Consider the following 16,666-nt stretch of genomic DNA (forward strand, 5'->3'; position numbering starts at 1 on the left):
TCTTGCCTCTGACAATGATTAGCTATCTGATGGCAAATAATGCAATTCAACCTGTTGGGTACCCACAGACAACTCTTTAAGACTCTAATACCCATCCTGGGAGCCTGACCAAGATAACTCACCCTTGCTGCATGGAATCCTTCTTTGAAGTAGATGCCACTTCCTGGACTTCATTCTACAGGAGAAGAGTTTTCCATGAGCCCCTTTGTTAAAAAGAAAGGTCTAGTCCCTGAGACCAATTCTATTTCCCCTAAGTCTGGGACCTTCTAAAAGAACAAAGGAAGATCAGAACTTCAATTCCAACAGCTTTCCAGCTTACCTTCTCAGATGTCGAGTCCTTTATCCCCCAGGAGAACCACCAGCGGCCAGTCTTCTTGGGCATTTTCTCCTTCACCAACTTGTCAACAGTGCTCTGAATGCCACACAAGATCAGGAAGGACATAGTGGGCAAGTACCAAAAGGGCTTCAAGAAAAGACCTCTCTGGGGAATAATCCCCTCAAATAAATGACTTCCATCCAGTATCCACTGGAGACCAACAATGAAAACTCTTTCTGGCTGAATTATCTGAAGCATCTCTCTGAGCTCTCAGGAAATTTTACCTTGTGGGGGAGGGGAGGGGAACTTACTTCAAAGGGTGCTGCTTATATTACTAATGATTTAAAGCTTGAGTACTGGCACTGTTCCTCTAACTCAGATACTGATTAAAGAGAGCATTAATTTAGGCCTCATGGGGTCAAGGAAATAAAAACAGAATAGAAATTATTGGTAAATGCTTTCTGAATAAATGGATGGAATAAGGGAATCCAGAGGCCCTTCCCTCTATATCACAGGCCAGAACATCTCACAATTATAAGAGAAATGGTATTTTAAGGGAGATGACAGAGCTTTCCAGGAAAAAAAACTTCCTATGCAAAGTCACCAAGTGTTTGATAGAAAGGGAAACAAGAATTGTTGTCCTTCCTCCTGACCCATCCCTATGCAAACTTTGCCCCCAAAATTCCCAAGATCGTTGTCCTTATCCTCTCAAGATAAGGTCATCTGGACCAGTGTCTCTATGAACAGTTTCATAGGAAATACAGAGGGAGAAAGGATAGGCAGACATGACAAACTCACTGAGTCAGGAAGAGACCAGATGAATTGAAGGACTTGAAATTTTCTGTTCTGGGATTCAGCCCTAATTTGGAGCTTTATCCCATTTTAGCTAATCCCATAAGAAGTCTAGAGTTTTACAAAGGAGTTTCCCCACCAGTCTCTCTTCTCTTTGTTCTCCCCTCTCCCCAAGCTCCATGCAAAATCTCTCTATGATCACAGCAAGAAGAAAAATGGAAAAGGAGTTCTATTCCATTACCTTGGGCAAACTCTTCTGAAAGGCCTGTAAGGACAGGATCATCGGGGCAGCTACAGCCCAGTTGTAATACCTAGAAAGAGGAAACAGGGAGAAAAATGTTAACTTCCTAGGACAAGTGGCTAAAAAGACAAAGCCTGGTTATTCATGGGCTTGAGGCTGAGCACCCCAAGTGAGTTTCTCAAGACTGGAGATTTCCTTCTAGAAAAGGACCTATTTCCAGTTATTTTGTTTAGACTCTGAGAGACTTCACATAATAATAATAATTACGTCTCCATCCAAGTGCAATCAAATGTCCATGCTGTATATGTGTGTGTGTAAGTGTGTATGTGTGAGTGTGAGTGTGTCTCTGTGTGTGTGTGTTTGTGTGTTGAGTGATGTCCTGTAGAAACTTTATTTTGGGGGATCATTAGCTGTGAAGATTCAGCAGGAACCCTGAAATAATGGCAAACTGGACTCAGATGATACCACTAAACAGGATGAGAATGCCAAGCTGTGTAATGGAACTCCACCCAAAAGATCAAAGAAAAAGATGGGGCAACAGAAAATTATAAATTGGTCTTCTCAAAATCATTGTAATAGAGACATAGAGAAGAACGCAAATGACTCTTCATGATTTGGTATCACAAGAAGGCAAGACATATCAGAGCAAATCAGAAATATCAATTCTCTACCTAATGGAAATGCTTCAGTACAATTGATGCTGAACACCAAAATAGGCAATTGCATGAAAATCCATAAAACAAATTCAAAGTATAAGCACTTTGATTATGCTCCAGAACCATCTTTTAATAAAACTTGAAGAAGATTTCTTTCACCAATTATGGGTAAGGATTTCATACTTTTTATCAATTGTACTCTCAACTCTAAATCACATAACAATATGTAGCTGAATAGCACAGGACAATAAAAAAACAATTTTATGCATTAGCTCACATAAGATGAATTAAGAAATGAAGTCAAAGAGCTACTAAAATCTGAAGAAGGAAAAGTTGCGACCCTGGAGGTCATAAAAAAAATCTTTACTTTTTAATGTAAACTCCAGAAATCCTACTTCACAATGAAAAAGATGACAAAAACAGTACTGAAGTCTCCAAAGACTTTGAAAAGTAGATGACCATACTTAAGACTGAATTCTGAAAGGTTCTTTCTAAGCTAGATGGTATGAATCCAACTGATAGGACAATTATACCAAAACAGGATAATAAAAAAGCCAGTTTCTGTTTTAACCATTATGAACAAATATATTTCCCCCCACAGCATTTGGCAGAAAAGTATAAAAACCATTTCAGAACCTGAACAGTAGGAAAGAGGGAGCTATCAGAAAATTCCTCCACTTCCATCCATCCCCCACTTTCAGCCACTGGCCACCATAATAGAAGTAACTTGAGAAAACTATTGAACTATGAAAAGGCATTAAAATATCTTACTGGTATGGACAGTAGAACACTTGAACATCACATTGCCCAGTTAAAGGCAACAAAAAAGAAAAATATAGAAATGAGTGAGAAAATGAAAAACATATCAAAAATTCTGGATTCCCTTAATCAGTAACTAGGACAAAAGGCAAAAAGTTAAGATACATAAAAAGTTGAAGCAGCACAAAGAACAAATTTAATAGTTCAATATCAACCAAAAATAATTATTCCAAGGCTTGAGAAATCAAGTACATCACGAAACACACACACACACACACGTCAGCATGAACATTTAATTGAACTTTGATGGAGGGGCTGTTATTATTATTACATGTGAAGTCTTTCAGACTCTAAACAAAATAAAGAAATCATAGGTAAGAAAGAACACCTAAAGGAAGAGGATGTGAAAAAGTTCTGGTCACCTTCATGGTTGCAAAATTGCACTAAACAAGGCCCTATCATTCCTTCCAGATGCACATCAAAGCCTGGTCTTAACAAAAAATCTCAATTAAGCAAATAAGACTGGAAAAAAATGAGTAAATAGAAGAAGACACACTGAAAAATTAAAGTTTCAAGGATACATAAAAGACAGACCCAGAATAAGAGAGTAAGAGCACAACATCTACAAGCAAATTTCCTAACAAAAACATCACTTTTCCATGAAGTCTAAAATTCCTGGAAGAAATGAAGCAAAAAAAATGACATTTTAAATTAAGAGCTCTAAGGGAAACAACTGAAAGAATAGTTTGTTACAGTACCCAAAGAACATTCTCCCTGAAAAGTAGAATAGGTCAAACATAAATCACTGAATCTATGACAAGAAACAATAGAATGAAAACAAAAAGTCTTAAACAGAGAAAGAGAATCAAAGCTGAATGGGAAGAACTCAAAGCAATAAACATCTGTTCAATATTAATCTTAATGTTAGCTCTAAAAGTTGTGAGATGGATTGTAATCATTTTGGGACATGCCCTAACAACTATCCTCCTGAAATATTAAGAAAATATAAAGCCCATAATTCTAAGGTAGTTACAGAAAGATTGATAAATGCTCAAAAAGAGGAAGAAACTTGACAAACTCTCTGAGAGTACATGACAGAAAGACTTTTAGAATAAGCAAGCATCCTTCACCAAACAATCCTAAAGACTGATGAGAGATTAACATGGTTTTAAACCACTGGATAAAGTTTATGAAATGACTAAGATTTAAGAATGGAATCCAGAAGACTATCCTCAGACTATCACAAGAACTCAGTCAACAACATATGGACAAAGAAATCTTGAATGAATGCTAAGTTTTGCTTGGGCAAATGGAGGTATTTATTATGGATATTGGAGACCAGATAATTTCCCAAAAATACTGATGGGAGATTTGTTAATCTTCCAGACTTAGTAATCAATGTAAAGAAATGGAGAAAGTGCAACATATAACTGTAGCCTGGAAAAATTTAGCACCTATCAAATACCTAGGAAGATATGACTTAATGACCAAAATTATAACATCAGACATTTACATAAATTTCAAAATTAACAAGAAAATTCAGTTTATAAACTATATCGGCATTAAATCCTTATCACATACTGAATGGTTGCTCACAATTGTATGGGACATAGCAATTTATAAAAACTTAACCTTTTTTTTTTTTAAAACAGATTTTGCTATCTCCCATAACCTCCAAGTTTTATGGTATGAAAAGATTTCAAAGTACAGAGATCTGAAGGAAACAATCAAGATCTGGTGGATCCAGGTTGTCAGGTGTATTCTATCCCTGTCATCTTATATATCATTTGGGATGTCCTAAAGATGTTGTCAGTGAACCTAACTTACATCCCAATAGTTAGTCAGCTACAGAAAGCAGCTATTCTGTTCACCTGGGTTAAGAGTAATAATGATAATAATAATAACAATAATAGATTCCAATACTCTTATTCAATCATTCCATCTACCTGTGAAAAAATTTGCAGAAAAATAAACATAAAAGAATCATAGCAGGAGAGAAACTTGCTTCAAGATGGGTTCTATCTCTTATTTTAAAAAGGCGAAAAAAATGATACAACAATAATGACAACAACTTATGGTAATGAAAATACCTGATACTTATAGAGTGCTATAAGATTTGCAAATAACTACACTCATTCTCATGTGAATCTTACCACAATTCTGTCAGTAAGTGCTACAAGTTTTGCATATGTGTTATCTAATGTTAAGTGATTTGTCCAGCTTCCATACAACTAGATACCACCTAAGGTAGATCTTTCTAATTCCAAGTGCAGCCCTGGTTTTTGATTTTGCTGTTCAAACCCCTTCATAATCTGCCTCTCTTGCCTTTCTAATTGTCTTATGCCTCCCCCATTCTTCCCCTCTCTCTCTCTTCCAAGGAGACACTCTGGTCTCTCCATCTTCTGACTCTGGGCATTTTTTTCCTGGCTGTCCCCCATGTCTAGAATGTTCTATATTTTCATCTCTGCCTCTAAAGCCTTTCCCTTAATTCTAATGTCTTATCTCAGTAGATTAATTCCAATTTGTCCTGTTTATCCAATTTATTCTGCTTGTTTATACATAAGTATTTACATGCTATCTCTCCTATTAGACTGTGAGTTCCTGGAGAACAGGGACTGGTCTCTGTGGGTGTGTTTGTGTGTGTAGTTTTTGTTTTGCTATTCTTTGTATCTATAGTCCTTAGCACAGTGCCTGGTATATAGTAGGTGCTTAATGTATGTTTTATGACTGACCAATTATTGGACTTCACACAATGTCTAGTTGCTTACTGTTTCTCTCACTCCAATATGATGGCAGGAAACAACACCCTAGTGTCAAGGATCTGAGATGATACGGCATCAATAGCAGAATCAGGTCCAATATGGAAGTAGCTCAAGAAGTTCAGTGCCACACTTGCCATCAACCTATCCTACACAACCTTTATCTCTACTCAGAAGGAATAAGCATATAGACTCTCCCTCATACTTTTAAATCAGGTGGGGAACCTTTTGGTTTTTTCCTCCCAAGGGCCATTTGGATATCTGTAACATCATTCACAGGCCATACAAAATTATCAGCTTAAAAACTCAAGCAGGGAAAGATTGTTGTAAATAGCTGTCAGCTCATCATCACTTGTGGTTACCTTGGCAGGTTTTATACAGGCCGTGGGCTGGACATCCCCACCCCTGCCTTCAATTCAGCTATATAGCCATGTTTAACATAGCACATCTCGCATTTTTAGGGTTTTTATCTTTTTTAAAGTTTACCTTTTTAGATTTACATGTGTCATCCACCCCCATTTTACAGACAAGAAAATTGAGTCACAGAGAGGCTGAGTGGTTGTTTCCTAGGATTACAACAGTTTGTATAAAGAGCTGGATCTGGAATCCTGGTTTCTTGCCTCTGAAATCCAATAGGCAGCCTATAAGGTTCAGGGATTCTGGGGCAGGCAGCCAGGTCCCAGGGGGAGCTATTTAGGGTGAGTTGGCAACCCTCATGCTCAGGATTTCCTTGTGTTTCAGTTTATAGGATCTCAGGGATTGTTTGGAACCTAGTAAGAATTTCACATATAAAAGACAGTGTGAACAGCAGATGTGGATATTACTTAGCTGAACAGTGATGGAAAGGACAGGCCAGCCAGCCATGGCTGCTGAAAAAGGGTACCTTTGTACCCAGAATCAAAGTTTTTAAGTCAGTGTAAAAATTAGGCCTCCCTTCTTTGCAAATGATGGAAGCAGGGGTGGGGATGGAAGAAGAGCTGCGAATGTGGAATATTACACAGACCATCAGATACAATTACTATACTGGCTGGTTTTGCTGAACTATTCTTATCTCATCTACAAAGGCTATCTCACTAGGCTGGGAAGAGTGGAGGAATGTATTGAGAAATGAAAATGATGTAATAAAGAAAGGTATCAAGGGAAAAAAAAAAACTTTTATAAGAGACTTGGGAGATTCTTCAATAGGCCCATCTTTCAGAATAAGCTCCTGCAATTTTTTTCTTATTTTGTATTTAGTTCAATAATTTTTTTTTAAAAGAATAAGCTCTGACCCTGATTTCCTGGGCCCTGCAGGACTTTTGTGCCCAGATGAAATGATTGCTAGATTTACAAGAGATTTTTTTGTGATTGCATATTTTCTTAATCAGAGAAAGGAGATTCAGGGAAATCCTGCTTCGGACACATAATAGTTATGTAACCTTAGGCAAACTAATTTGCCCTTAGGCAACAAAGACTCATAAATAAGAGAGGGCTGCTGATTTCCTCACTGAGGGTTTTTTCCTCTATACATATAAAATTGCAGGTCTGGACCAAAAGCTCCCCTCACCACCTCCCACCCCCCCACTCCATTCACAGATACTAAAAGCAAAACTACCTTTACGTTTGAGTGTGGGGAGAAAATGTGTTTTGTTCACTCTCTACTCCCTCTTTCTATACACACAAACATATATTTTACCTATGAGGCAATGGGATTATTGATAGCACCAACTTGCCCACAAGATCTTCCAGGCAGACAACTAGCAGAGCTGGGATTTGAACCCAAGACTTCCCACTCCATAGCCAAAGGTACTTCTATTATTTGCCCCTACTCCTGCATCTCACTCCTAACCACACCAACTTAGCTTTCCTGAAAAGTCACCTCCAGCTCCAGCTGCATCCAAAACAAATCTTTTGTACAGGGTAGGCATCCCACCTCCTGAGAAACCAGGTAAGAAATAATTGTTTTTATAGCACTTACTATGTGCCATATGCAAATGCTAAGTGCTTTACAAATATTACCTCATTTGATCCTCACAATGATCCTTCAAGGTACTTGTTATAATCCCTCTTTTACAGTGGAAGAAAGTTAGATAAACTGGCCATGGGGCACACAGCTTTGCAATGTATGAGGTCATATTTGAACTCAGATCTTTCTGACTACAAGCTGAGTACTCTTTATCTATCCAGCCACCATCTGTCTTTAAGTAGTATGTCTCTAGAGGCACTCTGAATTGCTGTGAAAAAGGGAGACTGAGGATGCTTAGTACTGGGAGATGCTTGAAAGTGCCATCAACCTCGGTCAGGGGTGGGGAATGTACTGGGTGGGCCATTTAAGGCTAGCAAAATCATTTGCTTTAAGGCAACCGCAGGCGATGATGAGCTTAAAGTTAGATACAACAACCTCCCACTACTTGAGGTCTATAAGTTGAAAATTGTGTATGGCCATGAATGAGGTTATAAAGATCCAAATGACATGAGCAGAAAAAAAGACTCCCCAGCCCTGAGCCTGACTCTCTGACAGACATGCGACAAGGAAGCACATCACTCAAGACTCAGTGTTATATAGGTGTTTTACTGATCTAGGCTCCTAGAGGGATTTAAAACATTTCTGTCCCCCACTATGAAAAACACCTCCCCCCTCAACCCCACTCCTCACAGGACTCACAGGACACTTACTTCTTTCCAATTTTCACCACAAGGTTGGGGTCTTCCAGGATTCCCGGGTTGTCAGCGAAATTCTTGTAGGAGATGGCATATTTGGCAAATTTCTCTAGAAGCAAGAGGAGGCAAGTGAGAGTGGGAGATCAAAAACAGATGTGAGGGGCTGGGGGACAGGAGTGGGGCTGGGGGCTGAAGAGAATAAGGAGACACCAGGTCATTTCTCCCCAAGGGTCCCTAGGGTGCAGCTGGCTGGGGGATGGAGAACATCACTGGAACACTAGCCCCTGACTGCAGAATGCCCACCACTGATCTTCCTGCCATCTCCTGCAGCTCTTCTTGCCTGCCCCTCCACCTGTGCATGGGGTCCCTAGGTTCTTTCTCCTCTGCTCCCGTGAAGGAGCATCATCAGCCCCACCTGTTGAGATATCCCGGTTTTCAGCCAATCCACCACAGAGAGAAAGCTCAACGTTATTCTCCTGCTCCAGGGAAGCGTCAGACAAAGGGCCTATAGCATCATCTCCCACAACGCTGGGATGTAAGAGGTTTGATTCTGAGAAGGACTCACTCCATTGCTGGGCTTGAAGATTAATTTCACTGAAGACAGAGGAATAAGCGGCAATAACTTACCAAGGAGGTAAGAGAAGGGCTTGCTTCTTCCAGGTCATTTGCACTGATGGATAGTACTAAGCTGATTCTCCCAGAGACCCATACTTACCACATGATAAATTAAAGGGAATAGCTATACCTTTACTAGAAACAACTTTCTTCTTTAAAAAAACCTAAATTTTATTTTTTAATCAATAAATACTCACTTTATCTCCCTTCCACCTTTTCCTCCACTATTAAGAGACAAACTTGGCATCAGATCCTTCTTGGCAAGTCGGTTAATTTGCTTGCCTCAGTTTTCTCATTTGTAAAATGAGGATTATGACAGCACCTACCTCCCAAAGTTGTGAGTATTTGTAAAGTGCTTAGCACCAAGTCTGGTATTTAGTAGGCACTTAATTTCTTTCATTTCTTCCTTCCCTGTTACAAACATATATAACTGGACAAATTATACATGGGTTGTCTCTCCCCACCTTAGCCCCCAAAGTCTCAGTCTGCACTCTGAGTCCACCACTCTTTCCAGAGGTAAGTAGCAGGTTTCATCATGAGTCCTCTGAATTACGTTTGGGAATTTCCCAGATCAGATTTTCTAAGTCTTTCGAAGCTGTTGGTCTCTACAATATTGTGGTTATTGCACAAATTGTTCTCCTGGTTCTGGTTTTTTTTTCATCTTTCATCAATTCATACCACTCTTTGTACATTTCTCAGAAACCATCCCTTCATCATTTCTTACAGCACAATGGTATTCCATCACATTCATATCCCTTAACTTATTCAATCATTCCCCAATTAATAGCCATGACTTCAATTTCCAATTTTTTCCAATTCCCCTACAAAAAGAGTTGCTGTAAGAAATTTTGTATATCTGCAAGTCCTTTTCCTCTTTCTGTGATCTCTTTAGAGTAGAGATTTAGTACTGGTATCAGAGGATCAATAGAGCATAGTCTATGTACAGTTCAGTATCTTTTTGGATAATTTAAAGGCAACTTTCCTATGAATTTCCTGTCCTTCATCCCAGGAGGAGGTCTGGCAGTCAGCTCACCCCCAGGAATGAGAAACCCTAAAATCCTGGGCTGTACCAGGAAAGAAGAATGGTAAAATCTAAATTAATTTACTTGTTTGGTGCCATACCAACTAGACTACCAAAAGATTACTCTACAAGAGTTAGAAAAATAACAAAATTAATCTGAGGTACAAAAAAAAGAATCTCAAGGGAAATTATGAAAAAAAAGAGAAGGAAAAGATATCAGCAGTACCAAACTTCAAACTGTGGTTAAGAAAGAGTTTCATTAGTGGGATAAATAAATGGGAATAAAAGCCTAGTATTTGAAACATGCAGATCCTGGACAACTATTGAAATAAAAACTTTATATTAAACCAAAACTGCTGAAAGAAATGGAAAGCAGTCTTACAGAAACTAAGTATAGATCAACATCTCATACTGTGTAGTAAGATAAAGGAATACAATGACTTAAGATGTCCTAAACAAATTAGAGGATCTATGGATGAGGAAGAGTTCATGAGCAAATTTTTAAAAAGAGAAGAACACAGAAAAGAAAATGAACAATTTTCACTACATTAAATTAACAAGAATTTGCACAAACAAAACCAATGGTTCACGTTAGAAAGAAAGTGAATTAATGGAGAAAAAAATTTATAGCAAATTTTTCTGATAAACAACTCATTTCCAAGATATGTAAGAAATAGATCAGATTTCTAAAAATGAGTTATCCTCAATTGTTCAAAGTTTATAAACAGACAAATTTCAGAGGAAGAAAGCCAAGGTACCAAAAGCCATATGACAAAATGTTCCAAATCACTTATAATTAAACATAAATGAATATAACTCTAAAGGAATTGACAAATGGGAGAAGAATGTTAATGCACCATAGGTGGAACTGTTAAGCAAGTCATTTCAGAAAGAAAAATGGAACTATTTCCTAAAAATTACTAACATATACATATTCTAGGACCCAATGATATCACCACTAGGTCTATAATCACAAAGAGATCAAAGAAAAAGAAAAAGGACCCAAATGTACAAAAATATTGCTGCAGCTCTTTTTGTAGTGGCAAAGAATTAGAAACTAAGAGGGTAACTATTAATTAGTAAAAAAGTTCAACAAGTTATGATCTACAATGTAATGGAATACTATTGAATGTAGAAATGATGAAAAACCTGGAAAGAATGCATGAATTGATTGAAGAATAAAATGAGCAGAATAATTTATATAAAAACAACATTGTATAAATTTTTTTTTAAAGACTGAAAAATTATTTGTGCCATGATTCCAGAATATTGATGATGAAATATGTTACACATCTTTTGAATGCAAAGGTTGATGGACAAAGGGTGACAGTTTTTTTAGACCTGGCTAATGTGGGAATTAGTTTTGCTTGATTATGCACTATTGTTACAAGAGTTTTCTTTTTCTTTTTTCCACTGGTGAAAGGGGAGGGAAGTGAGAGAAAGAGAAAAGAGTTTTTTCTTAATTCAAAAAAAGTTTGAAAATGAGTTTTAAAAAGAGAGATTAGCCAAGAATCTTATTACCTTTGGGGAAAAGTAGCTGAATTCAGGGAAGACAACACTCCAAGATAGGCATCACTGGATTTCATGTGCTGACTTCTTCGTGTGTCTGAGTACAGAGAAAGGAAGCTTCAGGCCAGGCAGTGTCAGTGTGGGCATGAGGGCACAGACCCCGTAGCATTAGATAAATTCAGGACCACAAAAATATCATATGGGCTGAGGGCAGCTCATGGAAGCCAATCACTCTGCCTCCTCTCTCCTCCTCCCTCCCATTCACTCCCATTTCCTCATCATTCTCACCCTTTCTCTCTTTTTTCTGTTTTGAAGAATCAGAGCCCTCCTGACCCGTGAGCCCCTGGGGCAGCATTGTAGAATCAAAAGAAGAGTTCGTTTCCTGGATATTCTCAGTTCTTCTTCCCTCTTCACTGTTCTGTGCAAGTGAAACCTGGGAATCTGGGAGTATTTTTGATGATGGGCAGAACTTTATTAGACCTAAAGGACTGGTACTCTCAGAGTATGATGGAAGCTTAAGCAGGGAAGGAGCACCAGAAATGTTCTGAGCATCCTGGAGGATAGTCTCAGAGTTTGCCAGAGGGTCAGAAGCAGCTATCTGACATATTGATTCTTCACAAAGAAGAGGATTGATTGATGTGCTACTGTGTGAAGACCTCAGCAGCTTCATATGCTCGCCTTTCACCACCTTGGGGCAAACAAGTAGGATAAATGAGATCAGCAGGATTTGGTCCAGGGAGAGTGTGCATGTTTCGGGCAGGTGGAGGGTAGGGTGGGAAGTAGGGGGATGGGGTATGTTGGGATGGGGAGGGAGAGACTGGGCACTCAGACACAAAATAAGCCCCATTAATTCAGGGATTCTTTTGTCCATGCTCAGGCCTTGGGACACCTCTGAGGGACAGGAACTTGGACTAGTGATCCCTCTGACAGTATCTTATTAAGCCCCATACATCCTCTATCACTACCCATGACCTTGGGGAGAGGGAGCTGTCTGGGCCAAAACCTCTCCACATCCTCCTTTCCCAAAAAGAAATGAGCTAAGTCAGACTCCTCGTTCCTGACCTGAGGAAGCCTTCCCCAGTGCCACTGCACCTGGGGCTCAGTCCGCATGGCGTTCTGGCTTCCGAATTTTATCTCCAGCTCAGAGTCACTCCTGATGCTTGTTAGATATTCTGAGGATAAACTGCTAGAGTAGTTGCCAAAAAAACAAAACAAAAACAAAAACATCCATTTACTTTTATCTCCTAGCTTAACTCTATTCCTTCTCCTCCTTCTGCTTGCTTAGGACCATTAGCCCAGCTCTGTGCCCACTTCAGTGCAATCTAGACTAATAGTTGCCACAGCCCAGCACTGAACTTTCCTTTGGAAGTGGTCTTCATGAGCCGCCATCCCTACCCTCCCTCTTCTCTTCCTTCAGCTACTTGAAAGAATTCCCACTGTGACCACAACCCTGCCCATCAGCACATATTCTTACCTCTCATTCCGTGAGAATTCCACATCTGAACAGATAAATGAATCTTTGGTTTCTACTAAGTCATCCTCTGCAGTGTAGAAGCTAGTTAAGATAAGGAAACTGAGTCACTACTTTCACCTCCACCTTTTCCCTTCCTACAGCTGCCTAAAAATTACTTGCCACAGAGTGACCACTAATGTGCACATCGATAGAGCCTTTTACCTCTCCTTGTGTAAGGTTTCCATATTTAAAAAGAGCTGTGAATCTTTATGCTGTGTAGAAATATCCTCCTCAGTTTGGTCACTAGTAAGACAGGGAACAAGAGTTACCAGAATAGAAAGAAGAAAGGCAAAGCCAAACTCCCACCACCCCTGGGCCTTATTGCCCTCAGAACAAGGGAAGGCCAGTGCCCAGGTCTTCAGGTTGTAAGACAAAAACACAAAGGAGAAAGAGCTATGACCCATGGTTCTTGTGGGTCCAAAGCCCACCCACAAAAGTCAGAAGGGGACAGCATATCCACTGCCATATTGGTCCTACACCTCCACAGGCCTCAAAGGAAGCAGGGCCCAGGGTTGATGGGTCTACCCTAAATACCTGGTGATTCAAGAGAAGTTTCCAAAGCAGAAATAACTTTAGGCTCTTTGACATTCCTGAAATGAAAATCTTTTCTTTTTCAACAACCAAGAGAGAAAACCAAACGCGAGGTCTTTCTAGAGCCTCCCCATCTTTTTTCTGGTGCTTTGTCTTCCCCAACTACCTTGCAAAATACCTCGTGTGTATATAGTGTTTTAGGGTTAGCAAAACATTTTACATACATTATTTCATTTGATCCTCCCAATTCTATAAAGGAAGTATGATCATTATTCCTATTTTAAAGATGAGAAAACCAAGTTAAGGAGAAAAAGTGACTTGCCTGGAGCCACATAGCTACTAAGTGCCTGAGACACAATTCAAACTCAGGTCTTCTTAACTCCAATTTTGGTTCATTTATATTTAACTATTTTACACAGATTTGCATTTATATTCTTTATATTTATGTTGTATGCTATCTATATCTATATATATAATTACCACCTCCCCATTGGAATGTAAATTCATTGCAAGTAAGGAGTATTTATTCTTTGTTTTGCATTCCCAGTGCCTGGCATACGGCCTGGTTCATAATAGGTTTTTAATACTGATTGAGTGATCCAGAGGCTTCTAGGGCCTTGGCATAAGCCACACTCTCCTTGGATCTTTAGGGAGTTAGCTCATGTCTAAAGATATGGTTTTTAGGATAGTTCTACAGATTGCCTAGGTGACTTAGGAGATTTTACTTATTCTATCTACATTTCAATTTTTTCATTTATAAAACTTTTTTCTAAGGTACACCCTAAATTTAAAAGTTAGAAATGGGATTCTGTGAATCCACAGATTGCAGTTAGGTCAAAGTGTAATGTATCAGGAGAAAACAAGGAAGGTCACAAAGTGAACAATAGGGAGCTTCTGTTTTTGTTTTCAGACTCAAGAAAATGTCACTTTGAGACTAACTACCAGGACCAAAATTTCAGTGTTTCTGTATTTTTTCTTCTGTCTTCCCTTAAATGACTCTAACTTGTCTATGGCTGCATTTTATTTCTCTAACTAGGTTAATTCCACCCCCACCCCCACCTCCTTTCTCCATCATATACATACAAACAAGGGCAGGAACCCATAGTATACTTCTGTATTTCCCTTACAGAGCCAAGCATTAGGCTGGGAGCACTGTTGTTCCTGTCCAGTCATGCTGGACTCTTTATGACCTCATTTGGGGTTTTCTTGGCAGATACTGGAGTGGTTTGCTATTTCCTTCTCCAGCTCTTTCACTAGATGAGAAACTAAGGCAAAGAAGGTTAAGTCACTTGCCCAGGTCACCCAGCTAGTAAATATTGAGGTCACATTTGAACTCAGGATGATGGGTCTTTCTGACCCCAGCTCTAGCCTTCCATCCACTGGGCTACCTACCTACATTTGATAGTATTTATTGACCTTCATTGTTGGCCAAGAAAGAGTCCAACCAACAGTTACCCTTGGTTCTTTCAGTGGACATTGACTAGAAAGACCAACCCCACCAAGTCTGAGGACTTTATACCTCCCTCCCTAGGATGACCTTCTCACTCACCGGGTGGGGCTCAATTCTGTCATTGGTCTGTCTTCTACCACTATCTCAGCCTGCACTTCTTCTAGCTCCTCTGAACTACTAGCTAGTGTTGTTGTTAGCATTAGCTTGTCCTTCTTCTTGACCTTCTTCCTGCGACGTCTCTTTTTCCGCTGGGACATGGTTGTCTCTGAGCTGTGCTTGTGGACATTCTCAATGAGGTCCAGCAGAGGATCATTCAGCACCTCATTCGAGCACTCCGGAGGGATAGGGGAGGTATACAGGTTGGTGGGAATCTCCTCCTGGCAGTAGGGGACAGGCCCAAAGCAAATAGAGTAAGAATTCAGAAGCCTTCCCAGACTGCCTACTCTCTCCAATGCAAATGTGCACAGAAGGCCTATTATCATAATTTAAGACATTATTCAGGCAGATGACCAGAAAATGGTCAGTATTTTATGTGATGTAGCAGAAAATGTATTACACTATTAGGAGATGTGAATTCTAATCCTGGCTCTCAAACCCTATAGCTATGGGACCAAAGCCCTTTACAACCTGGTCCTTCTTCCTTTTCCCAGTCTTCTTACACTATGTTCCCCTTTATTAATCCAGCAGTACTGGCCTATCCTATCTCCCACTTTCCAAACCTTTATACTAGTTATGCCTCCACTCCATGCCTGGAATGGTTTCTTTCCTCATCTCTACTTTTTTTTGGCTTCCTTCAGATCTTAGCTTCTTCATGAGGCATTTCTCATTCTCTAACACCATCCCCCCACACACACTCACACCCCTCTCAGATACTAGTGTCTTTCTCTTGCTTTCCATCCACTGTCTATATATCTTATAGGTGCCTAGTTATTTATATTTTGTGAGTTTCCCAATTAGAATGTGATCTTGGGACAGATACTGTGTTTTTGTCTTTTTTTACACCCCTAAATCTTAGCTCAGAGTCCAGGACACAGTGAATGATTAGTCAACATTTGTAGATTGATGGATTGATTGAAATCACTTCCTTTCTCTGAGCTGCAATTTCCTCATATGCAAAGTGGGGAAAAAATTATTTGTATTATCTCAGAGGATTGTTATGAGGAAAACTTGCTGTTCACCTTAAAACCTTGAAAAATGTAAACTATAATAATGATCATTATTTTTCAGGGGCTAAACAGAATAAGTGTTCAATAAAAGATTGTATAATTATGGACATTTACAGAAAACTTGAAGGCTTACAGAAACTTTGCCTCTATTATCTTGTGTGATCTAGCTATATTAGAACCATTAGGGGAAATGAGGTGAAAAGATCTTAAATGACATGTCCAGGGTCATACAGCAAGTATCAGATATAGTTTAAATCCAAGGTTCCTACAAATCCACACCTCACATTTAGAGCAGTAATGGCTCAAGTATTATTGTGTGATTATCAGATCACAAACCCCAGACATCCTATGAAGATCTCACAAAAGTACAGACCCATAGAATGGCCTATCAATGCACCCAGGCCCACCATGGCATTTTGGGAGCTGAAAAGAAAGGGGAAAGGGAAGGGAAAGGCAGAGGTTATTTAGGAAGTTTATGGCAACTGCATGAAGGAAGGAGGATTGGATTAGGGTAGTACACTCACATCATTAGTTTCTAGTTGCTGAACAAAGAAGGCTTCTCCGTCGTCTCCCAATTTCATTTGCAGATCTACCGGCTCCCCATTAATTTCGATGTCAACCTGGGAAGAGAAGAATGGATTATGTCTCAGGGGCAATTTCACCTTTAGCCTCCCCTTTACAGTGTCCATATTATTTAC

The 16,666-nt window shown here is 39.4% G+C and overlaps 1 protein-coding gene across 4 annotated transcripts in view; it reads right to left on the minus strand.

The window, feature by feature from the left end:
• LPIN3 (lipin 3) overlaps nucleotides 1–16,666 on the minus strand; it is a 39,544-nt gene that overhangs the window by 9,830 nt on the left and 13,048 nt on the right. For 3 of the 4 annotated variants that reach the window (XM_031954001.1, XM_023507231.2, XM_031954003.1), the window contains exons 3-14: nucleotides 16,493–16,588; nucleotides 14,902–15,179; nucleotides 12,984–13,064; nucleotides 12,783–12,863; nucleotides 12,371–12,494; nucleotides 11,597–11,996; nucleotides 11,321–11,405; nucleotides 8,579–8,757; nucleotides 8,179–8,272; nucleotides 1,350–1,419; nucleotides 320–412; nucleotides 123–175 (exon numbers count right to left, since the gene is read on the minus strand). In XM_031954001.1, coding sequence (XP_031809861.1) covers nucleotides 123–175; nucleotides 320–412; nucleotides 1,350–1,419; nucleotides 8,179–8,272; nucleotides 8,579–8,757; nucleotides 11,321–11,405; nucleotides 11,597–11,996; nucleotides 12,371–12,494; nucleotides 12,783–12,863; nucleotides 12,984–13,064; nucleotides 14,902–15,179; nucleotides 16,493–16,588 — 1,634 coding nt within the window. The remainder of the gene's footprint in view (nucleotides 1–122; nucleotides 176–319; nucleotides 413–1,349; nucleotides 1,420–8,178; nucleotides 8,273–8,578; nucleotides 8,758–11,320; nucleotides 11,406–11,596; nucleotides 11,997–12,370; nucleotides 12,495–12,782; nucleotides 12,864–12,983; nucleotides 13,065–14,901; nucleotides 15,180–16,492; nucleotides 16,589–16,666) is intronic. The other variant, XM_031954002.1, reaches the window with a different exon arrangement.

This window comes from Sarcophilus harrisii, chromosome 2 (assembly GCF_902635505.1).
Source record: "Sarcophilus harrisii chromosome 2, mSarHar1.11, whole genome shotgun sequence".
NCBI classification, from domain to species: Eukaryota; Metazoa; Chordata; class Mammalia; order Dasyuromorphia; family Dasyuridae; genus Sarcophilus; species Sarcophilus harrisii.